This window comes from Camelina sativa, chromosome 3, assembly GCF_030686135.1.
Source record: "Camelina sativa cultivar CO46 ecotype springtype chromosome 3, ASM3068613v1".
Classification (NCBI taxonomy): domain Eukaryota; kingdom Viridiplantae; phylum Streptophyta; class Magnoliopsida; order Brassicales; family Brassicaceae; genus Camelina; species Camelina sativa.
The window spans coordinates 22,969,324-22,987,905 of NC_141882.1; the positions used below are offsets into that span (position 1 = coordinate 22,969,324).

At 35.0% G+C, this 18,582-nt stretch overlaps 1 protein-coding gene across 1 annotated transcript; it reads left to right on the plus strand.

The window, feature by feature from the left end:
* The first annotated feature begins 9,078 nt into the window (after window positions 1-9,078).
* Window positions 9,079-10,473, plus strand: LOC104773999 (protein RGF1 INDUCIBLE TRANSCRIPTION FACTOR 1-like). The gene is made up of 4 exons (XM_010498668.3): window positions 9,079-9,285; window positions 9,394-9,597; window positions 9,689-9,904; window positions 10,029-10,473. Exons 1-4 carry the CDS (start codon window positions 9,283-9,285, stop codon window positions 10,275-10,277), a joined length of 672 nt encoding a protein of 223 aa, XP_010496970.1. The 5' UTR covers window positions 9,079-9,282; the 3' UTR covers window positions 10,278-10,473.
* Window positions 10,474-18,582: the final 8,109 nt, after the last annotated feature.

The window sequence follows — 18,582 nt, forward strand, 5'->3', positions numbered from 1 at the left end:
CTAGAAAAAGTAACATAACTTTTTACTGCTTCAAATCAATGTTTTCTCTCAGTTTTAGCCTGTTTTCTTGGTTTAAGCCTGTTTTGGGGTAAAACGGGTTTAAGTGGTGTCTAAACACTCCAAATTCAACCCGAAATCTTATAATTAGTCAAATGCATTGAATTGTTACATATTTTGACCCTAGAAAAAGTAACATAGCTGTTTACTGCTTCGAATCAATGTTTTCTCTTGGTTTTCGCCTGTTTTCTCGGTTTAAGCATGTTTTTAGATAAAACGGGTTTAAGTGTTGTCTAAACACTCCAAATTCATCCCTAACTCTTAAAATTAATCAAATGCATTGGATTGTCACACATTCTGACCCTAGAAACAGTAACAAAGCTGTTTACTTGTTCGAATCAATGTTTTCTTGGTTTTAGCCTGTTTCGGAACAAAATGGGTAAAAGTGGTGTCCAAACACTCCAAATTCAACCAGAACTCCTATAATTAGTCAAATGCATTGGAATGTCACATATTTTGACCCTAGAACGAGTAACATAGCTTTTTACTGCTTCGAATCAATGTTTTCTCTCAGTTTTAGCCTGTTTTCTTGTTTTAAGCCTGTTTTGGGATAAAACGGGTTTAAGTGTAGTCTAAACACTCCAAATTCATCCCGAACTCCTACAATTTGTCAAATGCATTGGATTGTCACACATTATGACCCTAGAAACAGTAACAAACCTGTTTACTGCTTCGAAACAATGTTTTCTTGGTTTTAGCCTGTTTCGGGACAAAATGGGTAAAACTAGTGTCTAAACACTCCAAATTCAACCCAAAATCTTATAAATTAGTAAAATGCATTGGATTGTTACATATTGTGACCCTAGAAAGAGTAATATAGCTGTTTACTGCTTCGAATCCATGTTTTCTCTCGGTTTTAGCCTGTTTTCTCGGTTTAAGCCTGTTTTTAGATAAAACGGGTTTAAGTGTTGTCTAAACACTCCAAATTCATCCTGAACTCTTACAATTAGTCAAATGCATTGAATTGTCACACATTATGACCCTAGAACAGTAACAAATCTGTTTACTGCTTCGAATAATTGTTTTCTCGGTTTTAGCCTGTTTCGGGACAAAATGGGTAAAACTGGTGTTTACACACTCCAAATTCAACCCGAACTCATATAATTAGATAAATTCATTGGATTGTTACATATATTGACCCTAGAAAGAGTAACATAGCTGTTTACTGCTTCGAATCAATGTTTTCTCTCAGGTTTAGCCTATTTTCTTGGTTTAAGCCTGTTTTGGGGTAAAACGGGTTTAAGTGTTGTCTAAACACTCTAAATTCATCCCGAACTTGTAAAATTAATCAAATGCATTGGATTGTCACACATTCTGACCCTAGAAACAGTAACAAAGCTGTTCACTGCTTCAAATCAATGTTTTCTTGGTTTTAGCCTGTTCCGGAACAAAATGGGTAAAAGTGGTGTCCAAACACTCCAAATTCAACCAGAACTCCTATAATTTGTCAAATGCATTGGAATGTCACATATTTTGACCCTAGAAAAAGTAACATAACTTTTTACTGCTTCAAATCAATGTTTTCTCTCAGTTTTAGCCTGTTTTCTTGGTTTAAGCCTGTTTTGGGGTAAAACGGGTTTAAGTGGTGTCTAAACACTCCAAATTCAACCCGAAATCTTATAATTAGTCAAATGCATTGAATTGTTACATATTTTGACCCTAGAAAAAGTAACATAGCTGTTTACTGCTTCGAATCAATGTTTTCTCTTTGTTTTCGCCTGTTTTCTCGGTTTAAGCATGTTTTTAGATAAAACGGGTTTAAGTGTTGTCTAAACACTCCAAATTCATCCCTAACTCTTAAAATTAATCAAATGCATTGGATTGTCACACATTCTGACCCTAGAAACAGTAACAAAGCTGTTTACTGCTTCGAATCAATGTTTTCTCGGTTTTAGCCTTTTTCGGGACAAAATGGGTAAAAGTGGTGTCTAAAAATTACAAATTCAACCCGGACTCTTATAATTAGTCAACTGCATTGGAATGTCACACATTCTGACCCTAGAAACAGTAACAAATCTGTTACTGCTTCGAATCAATGTTTTCTCGGTTATAGCCTGTTTCGGGACAAAATGGGTAAAAGTGGTGTCTAAACACTCCAAGTTCAACCCGAACTCTTATAATTAGTCAAATGCATTGGATTGCTACATATTTTGACCCTAGAAAGAGTAACATAGCTATTTAATGCTTCGAATTAATGTTTTCTCTCGGTTTTAGCCAGTTTGCTCGGTTTAAGCCTGTTTGTAGACAAAATGGGTAAAAGTGGTGTCTAAACACTCCAAATTCAACCCGAACTCTTATAATTAGTCAATTGCATTGGATTGTCACACATTCTCGGTTTAAGCCTGTTTTGGGATAAAACGGGTTTAAGTGTTGTCTAAACACTCCAAATTCATCCCGAACTCTTACAATTAGTCAAATGGATTGGATTGTCACACATTATGACCCTAGAAACAGTAACAAAGCTGTTTACTGCTTCGAATCAATGTTTTCTCGGTTTTAGCCTCTTTCGGGACAAAATGGGTAAAACTGGTGTCTAAACACTCCAAATTCAATCCGAACACATATAATTAGATAAATGCATTGGATTGTTACAGATATTTACCCTAGAAAGAGTAATATAGCTGGTTACTGCTTCGAATCAATGTTTTCTCTCAGTTTTAGCCTGTTTTCTTGGTTTAAGCCTGTTTTGGGATAAAACGGGTTTAAGTGTAGTCTAAACACTCCAAATTCATCCCGAACTCCTACAATTTGTCAAATGCATTGGATTGTCACACATTCTGACCCTAGAAACAGTAACAAACCTGTTTACTGCTTCGAAACAATGTTTTCTTGGTTTTAGCCTGTTTCGGGACAAAATGGGTAAAACTAGTGTCTAAACACTCCAAATTCAACCCAAAATCTTATAAATTAGTAAAATGCATTGGATTGTTACATATTGTGACCGTAGAAAGAGTAACATAGCTGTTTACTGCTTCGAATCAATGTTTTCTCTCGGTTTTAGCCTGTTTTCTCGGTTTAAGCCTGTTTTTAGATAAAACGGGTTTAAGTGTTGTCTAAACACTCCAAATTCATCCTGAACTCTTACAATTAGTCAAATGCATTGGATTGTATCACATTATGACCCTAGAACAGTAACAAATCTGTTTACTGCTTCGAATAATTGTTTTCTCGGTTTTAGCCTGTTTCGGGACAAAATGGGTAAAACTGGTGTTTACACACTCCAAATTCAACCCGAACTCATATAATTAGATAAATTCATTGGATTGTTAAATATATTGACCCTAGAAAGAGTAACATAGCTGTTTACTGCTTCGAATCAATGTTTTCTCTCAGGTTTAGCCTATTTTCTTGGTTTAAGCCTGTTTTGGGGTAAAACGGGTTTAAGTGTTGTCTAAACACTCTAAATTCATCCCGAACTCGTAAAATTAATCAAATGCATTGGATTGTCACACATTCTGACCCTAGAAACAGTAACAAAGCTGTTCACTGCTTCAAATCAATGTTTTCTTGGTTTTAGCCTGTTTCGGAACAAAATGGGTAAAAGTGGTGTCCAAACACTCCAAATTCAACCAGAACTCCTATAATTTGTCAAATGCATTGGAATGTCACATATTTCGACCCTAGAAAGAGTAACATAACTTTTTACTGCTTCAAATCAATGTTTTCTCTCAGTTTTAGCCTGTTTTCTTGGTTTAAGCCTGTTTTGGGGTAAAACGGGTTTAAGTGGTGTCTAAACACTCCAAATTCAACCCGAAATCTTATAATTAGTCAAATGCATTGAATTGTTACATATTTTGACCCTAGAAAAAGTAACATAGCTGTTTACTGCTTCGAATCAATGTTTTCTCTTGGTTTTCGCCTGTTTTCTCGGTTTAAGCATGTTTTTAGATAAAACGGGTTTAAGTGTTGTCTAAACACTCCAAATTCATCCCTAACTCTTAAAATTAATCAAATGCATTGGATTGTCACACATTCTGACCCTAGAAACAGTAACAAAGCTGTTTACTTGTTCGAATCAATATTTTCTTGGTTTTAGCCTGTTTCGGAACAAAATGGGTAAAAGTGGTGTCCAAACACTCCAATTTCAACTAGATCTCCTATAATTAGTCAATTGCATTGGAGTGTCACATATTTTGAACCTAGAACAAGTAACATAGCTTTTTACTGCTTCAAATCAATGTTTTCTCTCGGTTTTAGCCTCTTTCGGCACAAAATGGTTAAAAGTGGTGTCTAAACACTCCAAATTCAACCCGAACTCTTATAATTAGTCAAATGCATCGGAATATCACACATTCTGACCCTAGAAACAGTAACTAAGCTGTTTACTGCTTCGAATCAATGTTTTCTCTCGGTTTTAGCCTGTTTTCTCGGTTTAAGCTTGTTTTGGGATAAAACGGGTTTAAGTGTTGTCTAAACACTCCAAATTCATCCTGAACTCTGACATTTGTCAAATGCATTGGATTGTCACATATTCTGACCTTATAAACAGTAACAAAGCTTTTTACTTCTTCGAATCAATGTTTTCTCAGTTTTAGCCTGTTTCGGGACAAAATGGGTAAAAGTGGTGTTTAAACACTCCAAATTCAATCCGAACTCTTATAATTAGTCAAATGCATTGGAATGTCACACATTCTGACCCTAGAAAAAGTAACAAATCTGTTTACTTCTTCGAATCAATGTTTTCTCGGTTATAGCCTGTGTCGGGACAAAATGGGTAAAAGTGGTGTCTAAACACTCCAAATTCAACCCGAACTCTTATAATTAGTCAAATGCATTGGATTGTTACATATTTTGACCCTAGAAAGAGTAACATAGCTGTTTAATGCTTCGATTTAATATTTTCTCTCGGTTTTAGCCAGTTTGCAAGGTTTAAGCGTGTTTTTAGACAAAATGGGTAAAAGTGGTGTCTAAACACTCCAAATTCAACCCGAACTCTTATAATTAGTCAAATGCATTGGATTATCACACATTCTGACCCTTGAAACAGTAAAAAAGCTGTTTACTGCTTCGAATCAATGTTTTCTCGGTTTTAGCCTGTTTCGGGATAAAATGGGTAAAAGTGGTGTCTAAACACTCCAAATTCAACCCGAACTCTTATAATTAGTAAAATGAATTGGAATGTTACATATGTTGACCCTAGAAAGAGTAAAATAGCTGTTTAACACTTCGAATCAATGTTTTCTCTCGGTTTTAGCCTTTTTTCTCGGTTTAAGCCTGTTTTGGGATAAAACGGGTTTAAGGGTTGTCTAAACACTCCAAATTCATCCCGAACTCTTACCATTAGTCAAATGAATTGGATTGTCACACATTCTAACCCTAGAAACAGTAACAAAGCTGTTTACTGCTTCGAATCAATTTTTTCTTGGTTTTAGCCTGTTTCGGAACAAAATGGGTAAAAGTGGTGTCCAAACACTCCAAATTCAACCAGAACTCCTATAATTAGTCAAATGCGTTGGAATATCACATATTTTGACCCTAGAAAGAGTAACATAGCTTTTTACTGCTTCAAATCAATGTTTTCTCTCGGTTTTAGCCTGTTTCTGGACAAAATGGGTAAAAGTGGTGTCTAAACACTCCAAATTCAACCCGAACTCTTATAATTAGTCAAATGCATTGGAATGTCACAGATTCTAACCCTAGAAACAATAACAAAGCTTTTTACTGCTTCGAATCAATGTTTTCTCTCGGTTTTAGCCTGTTTTCTCGGTTTAAGCTTGTTTTGGGATAAAACGGGTTTAAGTGTTGTCTAAACACTCCAAATTCATCCCGAACTCTGACCATTTGTCAAATGCATTGGATTGTCACATATTCTGACCTTAGAAAAAGTAACAAAGCTTTTTACTGCTTCGAATCAATGTTTTCTCGGTTTTAGCCTGTTTCGGGATAAAATGGGTAAAAGTGGTGTCTAAACACTCCAAATTCAACCCGAACTCTTATAATTAGTCAAATGCATTGGATTGTTACATACATTGACCCTAGAAAGAGTAACATAGCTGTTTACTGCTTCAAATCAATGTTTTCTCTCGTTTTTAGCCTGTTTTCTCGGTTTAAGCCTATTTTGGGATAAAACAGGTTTAAGTGTTGTCTAAACACTCCAAATTCATCCCGAACTCTTACAATTAGTCAAATGCATTGGAATGTCACACATTCTTACCCTAGAAACAGTAACAACGCTGTTTACTGCTTATGATCAATGTTTTCTCGGTTTAAGCCTTTTTTGGGATAAAACGAGTTTAAGTGTTGTCTAAACACTCCAAATTCATCCCGAACTCTTACAATTTTTCAAATACCTTAGATTTTCACACATTTTGACACTAGAAAGAGTAACAAACCTGTTTACTGCTTTGAAACAATGTTTTCTCGGTTTTAGCCTGTTTCGGGATATAATGGGTAAAACTGGTGTCTAAACACTCCAAATTCAACCCGAAATCTTATAATTAGTCAAATGCATTGGATTGTTACATATTTTGATCCTAGAAAGAGTAACATAGCTGTTTACTGTTCGAATCAATGTTTTCTCTCGGTTTTAGCCTGTTTTCTCGGTTTTAAGCCTGTTTTTAGATAAAACGGGTTTAAGTGTTGTTTAAACACTCCAAATTCATCCCGAACTCTTAAAATTAGTCAAATGCATTGGATTATCACACATTATGACCCTAGAACAGTAACAAAGCTGTTTACTGCTTCGAATCAATGTTTTCTCGGTTTTAGCCTGTTTCGGGACAAAATGGGTAAAATTGGTGTCTAATCACTCCAAATTCAACCCAAACTCATATAATTAGATATATGCATTGGATTATTACATATATTGACCCTAGAAAGAGTGACATAGCTGTTTACTGCTTCGAATCAATGTTTTCTCTCAGTTTTAGCCTGTTTTCTTGGTTTAAGCCTGTTTTTGGGTAAAACGGGTTTAAGTGGTGTTTAAACACTTCAAATTCATCCCGAAATTTTATAATTAGTCAAATGCATTGGATTGTTACATATTTTGACCCTAGAAAAAGTAACATAGCTGTTTACTGCTTCGAATCAATGTTTTCTCTCGGTTTTCGCATGTTTTCTCGGTTTAAGCATGTTTTTAGATAAAACGGGTTTAAGTGTTGTCTAAACACTCCAAATTCATCCCGAACTCTTAAAATTAATCAAATGCATTGGATTGTCACACATTCTGACCCTAGAAACAGTAACAAAGCTGTTTACTGGTTCGAATCAATGTTTTCTTGGCTTTACACTGTTTCGGAACAAAATGGGTAAAAGTGGTGTCCAAACACTCCAAATTCAACCAGAACTCCTATAATTAGTCAAATGCATTGGAATGTCACGTATTTTGACCATAGAAAGAGTAACATAGCTTTTTACTGCTTCAATAAATGAAAATGTTCAAAATGAGGTATTTTTGTAAAAGGGTATGTCAAAAATGACATTTCTAACAAATTCTCTTTTAAAATATTGTAATACTGTATTTCATTTGATGATGTATTATTTGACATAATATCACTTTCTAATACATGGAAAAAGCAAAAGTTTCTATAAAAAATTAATCAAGTTTAGTTTCTAAATAACTAAACAAAATTGATGATGTACATAAATATATATATCTTGGTCAAAATAGGAGGTTTTAGTTAAATGAAAAACTAGAGGACCTAAATGTAAAAGTATTGTAATAACATAAAAATTAAAAAGATAAGTAAATAACATCAGTAGTGAAAAGAACTAAATAAGGACCACTTAAGCAATATTTATTGGTAAATCTCATTTGTTCATAATGATAAAAATCACACTTTATTTATGTAAAATTTATTTATATTTTACATGCTTCGTGAAAAATAACTATCATTTATTTTTCTAATTTTAACCTGCATTTGATTTCCAACCAAATAAAATATAAATTTGACAATTTTCATCGACACTAGATAATAACTAACTAAAACGAAAGAAGATTCATGATATATAGCACTCTGATACAAATTTATTTTTTATTTAGGGATTCAAAGTTAAGCACAAAAACAAAGAACCCAAATATAAAAGTATTATAATTATATGGAATAATATGTAAATAAGAATAAATAGTATAAAGAGGAACGGTCTTGTGAAGTGACATTAGTGTATTAGCCAATATCCTTAATGCACAATGCACCATCACACCAGATTTGGCCGATGATTGATTAAAAAAAAGGAACTATCTTAGTAAACCAAGCCTGCATTAAGTGTTTTAAGTATCAAAATCTATAAATGACCTTTTTGGCCGTATAGTAATGATTTGTTTTATCCACAAATTCCACTTGTTATTTCTCAGAGCATAATATTTCTGGCATAATATCACTTTATAACTTTATTTGTAAACGATGTACCTTCACATTGGCTGTTTTAGGCTAATCAATTAAAGCTATCGACAAAAAAAAGTATCACTTTATGACACTCACCAAAAACAATAAATTGCATTTTAATTAGTTTGACCAATTTTGGATTACTTACCAAAATTGATATAATGTATTTTTGTCAGTATGTATAAGTGGTTTTACTTAAAAAAGACAAAATAGAGGACCTAAATGTAAAAATTATTTAATAACATAGAAAGATATGTAAAAAATGAATAATATAAAAAAGAACCATAAAAAGTAATAATACTAGTAAGTATAATTCATCAATACAATAATGATACATTATCTTACACAAATGTACTTTTTTCCTTTTTAAACAGGGGACGCGAAAAATAATGTCACATGTATTAATTTGACTAATTTTATCAAGCATTTAATTATCTACAAAATAAATCTACATAAAATTGATAATATACATGTATTTTATATTAAAAACCAAATAAGTGATGATATGTACAGTACTTTTTTTTTTTTCAAAATAAATAATGATATGTACAAGAAATATTTTTTTTCAACAAAACTAAGGGGGTTTTGAGCTAAACAAAAACATATGGATTCAAATGTATAAGTATGGTAATAATCTTGACTAATATGTAAATAAAAATGTGTATAAAGACCAACCGCCTTAGTAAAAAAAAAAACTACCTTTTCGTTTCAGTCTTCTTCCTTATAAATTTCTTTCATCGTCTTCTTCGTCCTCCTCCTCCTCCTCCTCTATGTTTCTCTCTCTCTCTAAACCCCACACCAAAACTGTGGCGGCTATATTCTCCATCCCCCCTGTGTTTTAGTCTGTTTCATCTCTTTCTCAGATTCACTTTCTCGTCTCGTACAAATCAGGAATCAAACAATGGTTGTTCCTCTGCTTCTTAATCCGTGTTTTTTTCCCATAATTTTCTAATTTGATTTTAGAGGGTTTTGTTTTTGGAGAAATTGATCTCGTGGGTCGTTTTGATTTCAGGTGAGTTCGATAGTAAAAATGGAGAACGATGACGTGATGACTCCGCCATGGCTAACACCAATGCTTCGAGCTGACTACTTTGTGACTTGTTCGATTCACGCAAGATGGAGTAAGAGCGAATGTAATTTCTTTTGCTTGGACTGTTCAGGCAATGCCTTTTGCTCTTACTGTTTGGTTCATCACAGAGACCATCGTGTTGTTCAGGTTCTGTTTCATCATCTCTCTGAGGAATTTCGTCGAACACCTTTGTTTGATTCTAACATGATATATATGATATGTTTTGTTGTGGTTGCAGATTCGACGATCTTCGTATCATAATGTGGTAAGAGTGTGTGAGATTGAGAGACATATTGATGTCTCTTGTATTCAGAATTATGTTATCAACGGTGCTAAGATCCTCTTCTTAAACGAGAGACCTCAGTCTCGACTTGGTACAAGCTTGGACAAAATATGTCAGATCTGTTTTCGTAACCTCATTGATTTGTGCGGCTTCTGTTCTTTGGCTTGCAAGGTAAATGTAAAAGTGAAAATGTTATGGTCTTAAAGGTTTCTTCTTGTTAAATGTTGAATTGTTCAATTACATTAGCAAAATGGTTTTTAAGGTTTCTTGTGGTGAATCATTTTTTTGTGTTCAGCTTGATGGTGTCAAGAATGGAGGTGACCCATACCTGACCTTCTCTTTGAGAGGAACGCTTGGTGACTCTTCGAAGATCTGTAATACCGGAGTTTGTAACGGTTTGATCAATGGAATCTCAGTGGGAGTCGACAACCAACGCAGCGAAACAGCGGCTGTGGTATCTCCAGGGACACCTTCGATTGAGAGCAACCGAGATTACCCAAAAAAGAAGAGAAGAAAGGGCATACCTCACCGAGCACCTTTCTAAAAGGCTTTATTAAAGAGTTGAGGTATAATATGGGAATATGGTAAAACCCCTGAGAAAAAGAAAAAGAAAAATTGTTGGTAAAGGGAATCTTATTATAAATAGTAGCAACCTTATTTAAGAACAGCACATAACAAAAATGTGATGTTTCATAGAAGTTTGGGATATAAATATATGATTAAAGCAGCCTTAATTATCTCATACCAGGTTACTAATACCAGGTTAGACCCGCGCGATGCCGCCAGATGTTTTTAATACATTTTTAATACATTTGATGTTAAATATATGATTTAAAATTTTTTGAAATTATATTAATCATAAAAGTTATGATTTACACAATGATAAAATATAGAAATTACAATGGTTTGTAATTTCTTAGTATTTGTTATGACTTATGCATTTAAATTTTAAGTCAGATAAATTTAATTGTATAATTGGCTTAACGAAAATCAAACATTGCAATCATCACCGTAGAAGAAATCATATCTATATTCATAGTAAATGCATTCAATAAGATAGACATATGATATTTTTTGTTTGATAATACATAAAGTTTATGTATGTTGCTCCAAGAATCCAATAACTGATGTTTATCCTCCACAAAAGCTTGAGAGATTAACGTAGCTCATTCATAGAATATAAATTAAGCAATTGTATAGTTTTTTTTTTTCTTTTTGGTCGAGAAGCAAATGTATGGTTTGTTCTCAAATTTAGAATACCAAAGCGTTGACAAAAATAAACAAAAGAAATGAATAACTTAACTAATCATAACTTGTTAATATCACAAATTAATACTATTGACTAATGATAAATGTGATGTGGAACATAGAAGGATTTTTTTTACTGGACATGAAATGCTTAACTGTATTATTTAAATTTAATTGGCTATCTATTTTAAGATTTTATAAGTTATAAATGATATGATAAATGTTATCTGGTATTTGTTTTTAGATTTTACTTGTTGATCAACTTGTTAAATGAATCATTAGCATGCAGGTTTTGATAACATTGACTTTGTTTGCATTTTTTATTGAATAAGTGACTTTTTGTGAGTTATATGTTTTTTAAAAAATCTATTTTAGCAACTTCGATCCATTCTAGTGATTGTGCTACATACTATTGGTAGATGAGCTAAAACAAATTATGTAGGTAATGTAATAATGTAAAAAAAAATATAATTGCCATTAAGAAAAAATTTATTTGTTTTTCATGCATAGTTGTTTTTGCGATTAAGAATACTCCTATCGAAACAGAGGTTTTGATGTCAATCAAAACCGTCAGTGGACCAACAAAGTATAAGAGAGCCCAAAGCTCCAATTGAAGAATATTGAAAATGAAACACAGCCCATTACGAAGACCAATCTTGTAATGATGCGGTAGAGAAAGGTGAGATCAATGGAATGATGATGACATGTAAGCAAGATTAGTGCTGATCTGTATTAATTGTCATAATCTGGTTGGTTACACATTTTAACTGATGTGTCAGCTCCTCCTTCAACTAAAAAGTTGATGTGTCAATACTGGAGAGAAACACATCCTACATTTATTGTATTGATTTTACAGCATTTTATCCTTCTATGATTTGGAAAAAAATAAATTTGGGAAGGTCTAAATGTTACATCACATTTCAAAACATAGAGGAGATGTAACAATACGTATTTGTATATTTATAGGAGATTCCTTCATGTTCTTTTGAATGTTCCTTTTAGCGTTGAAACTTGAAAGTGAGAGAGTGAGTTGGTGAAACACATATTTTTGTGGGTGTGGTGATGAATGATGTATGGAATGATGACTTATGAATGAATGGATGACAGGGTGTTTCAATTCCCCTTATGTTGTTGTAATATAAGAGGTGTCAATCCAATCTGAGTGTTTGTGAACAATCAAGATGTGCATATGAGTCTAAGTCAAGCCAGATGTAAAGGATGTTTGTCACTAACAATCCTATTATGAAATGTAAAGAGCAGAAAGTAAAACTACAAGAGCTAGGAGCTAAATGCAAATAGAACAGAATGATTATGACAATTATGAAGCTAAAACAGAAATAGAAACTATAGTAATGCAAGTATTGAACTAATGCAAGGTAAGTAATGAACATGATACTAAATGAATGCAACAGAAATGCAACTAGAATGAAACAGGAAAAACACAAATCATAAACACAAGTTCTGGGTTGGAACTTGAGCAAGCACTCAATCGAGTGTAGATCGAGTGCAGGGTCGAGCTGGACAAATACGCAAAACAGAGCAACACAAGAAAAACAGAGCAATACCAAAACAAATCAAACAACGATCAAACAACAAGATTTAAGTTAAGAAATCAATAAACAAGGAAGGTCTTGAGGAGGGATTCATGGGCTGGACTATGATTGAGGTCATCTAACTTGGTCAACAAATCTCAAACAACTTGAGCTAATCTCTAGACATATATTTCTAAGACATGTTTAATCCACTCTCATGGCAAGAAACAATCAAACTCATGCCTCTCTAGACTTGTTCTCACAAAGTAAAGAATCTACACAAGCAGGCATTAAGCAATATGTCAAAAATCAAACAAGACTTCTAATCTCTTAGCAAGCCTAATGATAGTCTCTAGATCTAGCCTTATCTATGCTCCCTAGACATTGGTGTGATGCTAAGAGGCTTGAAATCAGATCCTACCCTCTCAGATATAGGATCAGCATTAAGAACATCTAGCCTAGAAGAGATCTACAACAATCAAGCTTGACCAAATCAAACAAACCTTAAACACAACCCAGCCTAACCCATCCTCAAGATCCTAAGCAACTACTCACAAGCATACATGATGAACATCAAAGTCATAAACCCAGAAAATGATGAAACTTGCATGATTAGATAGATAAAGCAAAGATCGACAATATTGAAGAAAGAATCAAACTCAAATTCTCAATAGTCTGAAAGTTATGAAACCAACAATATTGAAGAATTTAGTTTTTTTTCTCCTTTTAAAAGAAGTACAAGATCTTAAGAAAATAAAAGTGCAAAAGGAATAATTCCCAAAAAGGTAAAAACTAGGTTTTTGACTCTCTAAAAAGCTGGGTTCTTTGGTGGCTGCAGGTACAAGCCCTTAGATAGAAAAAGTAGTGGAAGCCCTAAAAACGCTAAAAGACAAAATAGCCAGGCGGCTCGACCCACTTGACCTGGTGCTCGGTCGAGCGACCGGTCGAGTTGGCTCCTCTTGTGCTCCTCCCACTCGGTCGAGTCCCTCTCAGCACACGGTCGAGTGTCTGGTCGAGTGGGCAGTCGAGTTGGACTCCGGACCTTGGTTCTTCAGCCTTAGCTCTCTTGCTTTCTCCTCATGATTGCTTCACTTCTCCTCAGCATTGCTTCCATGCTCCTGAAGCTCCAAAATCACCTGTTTATGCATGAAAAGATGCAAATGCAATGCAACTAAACTCTAATGCAAGAACAGTCCTAAAGCTATGCAATAATGGTCAAAATGGATAGCAAAAGATGTGAATATATTAAGGGTAAACAGGGTAAAATATATGAACATCAACACCCCCAAACTTAGTCTTTGCTTGCCCTCAAGCAAATGAACAAGACATAAGAAGGTAGGTGAGGTTTGAAAGTGGGATCTCAGCTCCTAAAGCTTGCAAATAGACCATCTAGAATCAATGTCCTAGTTACTAGTACTATGATGCAAGTTGAATGAGTTGTACTTAAAGATTTTAGACGAGCATATCACAACCTTTACTGATTTGAGCCTTAGATGTCCACATGCATTCAAATCAACCATTTCCTTTAACATTCATTAATCAAGAACATGAATCAATTCTATGCAATGCTTAAACTCATTTGGCTTGGTAGTAAAAGGTTCAGAGACAATGATGGTCTCTCTTTAGAGTGGGGCTTATCAATATCAAGGTTCTCTCATAAAAGTGGATTGAGCTTTAGAAGAATGCTAAAGGTAAGAACACTTAGACACATACAAGAACAAAACCTTGTCTACCCAAAGGCACCCAAAGTGTTTATCCTATCAATCTAAACCCAATTGATCCTAGTGCTACCCTTTAACCTCTTCTCTTCTCTTTCACCCTTTTCTCTTTTGATTTTAAAGTCTTAGGAGAGGTTTCTTATTTGATCTTTCTAGTGGAATGGGAGATTCTTACTTATTTGCTATGGTTTTTTTTTCTTCTTATTCTTAAGACATAAAAGCATTTTGCTATACTCTTCTTTTTCTTTCTTTCTTTTCTTTGACTGAAACCATCTTCTACAATATCATACTTCCCATTCTTTCACTAGATTTTGATTTTACATAAACACATTCCCCTCCTAAAGACTCTAACCTTTTCTTTCTCTTTTCCTCTTTTCTTTTCTTTCTTTTTCAAACAACCAAATCCCAAACCCAACAATGAAATCACCTAGTCCTATCTAGTTTGGAAAATGCAAAATAGAACTACACAAGGCATTATTCTTGTCAGTTCAAACCTAACACTTTTTACCAAACTCAATCCCAAAAATAGGCCTCACACACACAAGAATAAACATGGCTTGAAAGAAGGGTTGGTTAAGGGTATTGGAAACTGATTTTAATGATTCAATCAGCTACTTGGATCAACAAGAGTGGTAAAAAGGAGAAAGATGATCCAAATATGTATATGATATCCATGAGTTTAAAGCAATGCACACATTGATATTTAATAGTCAATATTAAGTTCTTATAAGTAGGAAATGACATCAAATCACAACATGCTTCAATTTAGACCAAATGCAATGCAGGAATTCAAGGCTTGATTTAATCTTATGCTTCTAACCACTCAACTAGCATCAAAGTACTATTAACTTGGGCATTGATCCTAGTCTAGTGAATTAAACAAGCTAACAAGGCAAAACTCATCATAGATCCCTAATGCAAATATTATACAATCCTACATGAAACATGCTAAACAAGATGCTATTATGCAATGCAAACTACATGAACACTCTTTTTTTATAAAGATTTTTGCAAAAAATTTCAAATTTTTAGGGTTTTTCTATGCCTTAGATGCTATGCAAATACTAACATGATGATGCTAAAAATTTGAAATAAGAAAACAAAACACAACATCAAATGCTATCTCAAACCCTCCCCCAAACTTAAATCACACAGTCCTCTGTGTGAAAGAAATTTGTAAGAGGATTCAAGATAAAAAACAAAACACAACATCAAATGCAATTGTATTTACAAGGGAAGGTGATTGTGGTACCTTAAGGATTGGAGAAGAAACTGTCCACATCCTCTTGCATGCTGTCAAAAGTGTAGTTGGGGTCTTGTTGATGACTTGGAGGTGGAGATTGGGGTAGTTCGACGATGGGAATCGACCGGGACTCGGTCGAGTACGTGCTCGAGTGGGGGGGTGGGGGTCGAGCTGGACCGCGAGTCTCCTTTTCTTCTTCTAATTAAACTCCCTTGCTTCCCCGACCATGAAAACACCAAAACAAATATCAAAAGAACAAAATCCTAATCATTATATACAGGGATACCTTAGGGACTTCCTCCCTAGTGAGCTTGTTTAAAGTCACTAAGCTTGACTTTTGATGCCCTTTTAGGCTTAAGGAGCATCCTGGAGAAGCATTGTGCACTTCTCAGGTGTTTCCTTTTCTCCCAAATACTTCTTAACTCTCTGACCATTGACTGTGAACTCACTACCATCCTTGTTGAGAAGTGTGACAGCTCCAAATAGTAGGATCTCCTTTATCTCAAAAGGGCCTCCCCATCTACTTTTCAACTTCCCAGGGAATAACTTGAGTCTTGAATTGTAAATCAAAGCTTGGTCTCCAGCCTGTAGGTCTTTGATGAGAATCTTCTTATCATGGAAGGCTTTAGTTCTTTCCTTGTAGATTTTGGAGTTTTCATAAGCTTTCAATCTGATTTCCTCAAGCTCATGCAATTCAAGGCTTCTCTTAGCTTGTGCTGTCTCTAGATCCAAGTTCAAAAGTTTGATTGCCCATAGGGCTTTGTACTCAACTTCAACTGGGAGATGGCAAGACTTGTCATAGACCAGTTGGAATGGGGTTCTTCCTATAGGTGTCTTGAAAGCTGTTCTATAGGCCCAAAGTGTTTCATCAAGTTTACTAGACCAATCCTTTCTTGTTGCTCCTACTATTCTTGATAGAATGGCCTTGATTTATTTGTTTGACACTTCAACTTGCCCACTTGTTTGAGGGTGGTAGGTTGTAGACACCTTGTGTTTAACTCCATACTTCCTTAGCATTCCTTCAAAGATCTTGTTGATGAAGTGTGTTCCTCCATCACTGATCACATTCCTTGGAATTCCATACCTTGGGAAGATTATGGTCTTAAAAAGTTTAAGAACCACTTTGTGATCATTAGTAGGGTTGGCAATAGCCTCTACCCACTTGGAGACATAGTCCACTGCCACTAATATGTAGACATTCCCATTAGAAGGAGGATTAAAAGGTCTCATGAAATCAATTCCCCACACATCAAATATCTCAACTTCAAGAATTGGGTTTTGGGGCATCTCATTCCTTCTTGTGATATTTCCCATTCTTTGGCAAGCATCACACTTTGTGATGAACTTGTGAGTGTCCTTGAATAATGTAGACCACCATAAACCAGCTTGTAGGACTTTCTGGGCTGTCTTGAAAGTTGCAAAATGGCCTCCATAAGTAGAACCATGACAATGCCCTAGCACTCCTTCAACTTCATTTTCTGCTATGCACCTCCTAAACAGCCCATTGGATCCCTTTTTGTATAAGTAGGGTTCATCCCAATAGTATCCATTGATGTCCTTGAGGAGCTTTTTCTTCTTATAAGGGTCCATATCTGCTGGGATTTCTTCACACACCTTGTAATTGACTATGTCAGCATACCAAGGTAGATCTTCACTTTCAAGTGCCATCCACTCCTCCATCTCATCCTGTTCGATCGAGTGCCCAAACATACTCGGCCGAGTGCTTGTTCGAGTAGGCGGTCGAGTTGGAGGCCGAGTTGTCCCAATTTGCATCAGTTTCTCCTCAGGCATTGAATCATCGATTGGAATCTCCTCCTCTATCCTCATTCTGGACAAATGATCAGCTACTCCATTCTCTATCCCTTTCTTATCAACTATTTCCATGTCAAACTCTTGGAGAAGCAAAATCCATCTCAACAACCTTGGTTTGGTGTCTTTCTTTTAGTAGATATGCCTCAAAGCAGCATGATCAGTGTACACAATTACCTTGGACCCTACTAAGTAACTTCTGAATTTTTCAAAGGCAAATACCACTGCTAGAAGCTCTTTCTCTGTTGTTGAATATCTTCCTTGAATATCATCCAAGGTCCTACTTGCATAGTGAATAACATGCAGCTTCTTATCTTTCTTCTGTCCTATAACTGCTCCTACTGCAAAGCTTGAAGCATCACACATAATCTCAAATGGAAGATCCCAGTTTAGAGCTTGGACTATTGGGGCTGATATCAAAGCAGCCTTGATCTCCTTGAAAGACTTCAAGCAATCTTCATCAAATTTGAACTCAGTCTCCTTGCAAAGCAACCTTGTCAATGGCCTAGCTATCTTTGAGAAATCCTTGATGAACCTTCTATAAAATCCAGCATGACCAAGAAAGCTTCTTATGTCCTTGACTGTTTTTGGTGGTTGAAGTTGTACAATGACTTCAATTTTTGCTTTGTCAACTTCAATACCCTTCTCTGAAATCTTATGACCAAGAACTATCCCTTCTTCAACCATGAAGTGACACTTTTCCCAATTCAAGACTAGATTTGTCTCCTCACATCTCTTTAAAACACTGCATAGATTAGTAAGACAAGAAGAAAAGGAATCTCCATAGACAGAGAAGTCATCCATAAAAACTTCAACCACATCCTCAATAAGATCAGAGAAGATTGACATCATGCACCTTTGAAATGTAGTTGGGGCAATACATAATCCAAATGACATCCTCCTATATGCAAAGGTACCATATGGACATGTGAATGTTGTCTTCTCTTTATCATTGGGATGAATAGGAATTTGGAAAAATCCAGAATATCCATCCAAGAAACAGTAATGGGTATGATTGGCTAATCTTTCCAACATTTGATCACTAAATGGAAGGGGAAAATGATATTTCCTAGTAGCAGAATTAAGCTTCCTATAATCAATGCACATTCTATGTCATGTTATGGTTCTAGTGGGAATTAACTCATCACGATCATTCTTTATTACAGTGATTCCTCCTTTTTTAGGGATACAGTGGACTGGTGAGACCCAAGTACTATCAGAAATAGGATAGATCACACCAGTTCCAAGCAATTTTAGAATCTCTTTTTTGACTACTTCCTTTAGGTTGGGGTTAAGCCT

Excerpts from the sequence above, each read along its gene's own strand:
- LOC104773999 (XM_010498668.3), top strand. Across the intron at positions 9,598-9,688 it reads GAGACCATCGTGTTGTTCAG|ATTCGACGATCTTCGTATCA; the intron begins GTTCTGTTTCAT and ends TTGTGGTTGCAG. Across the intron at positions 9,905-10,028 it reads TCTGTTCTTTGGCTTGCAAG|CTTGATGGTGTCAAGAATGG; the intron begins GTAAATGTAAAA and ends TTTTGTGTTCAG.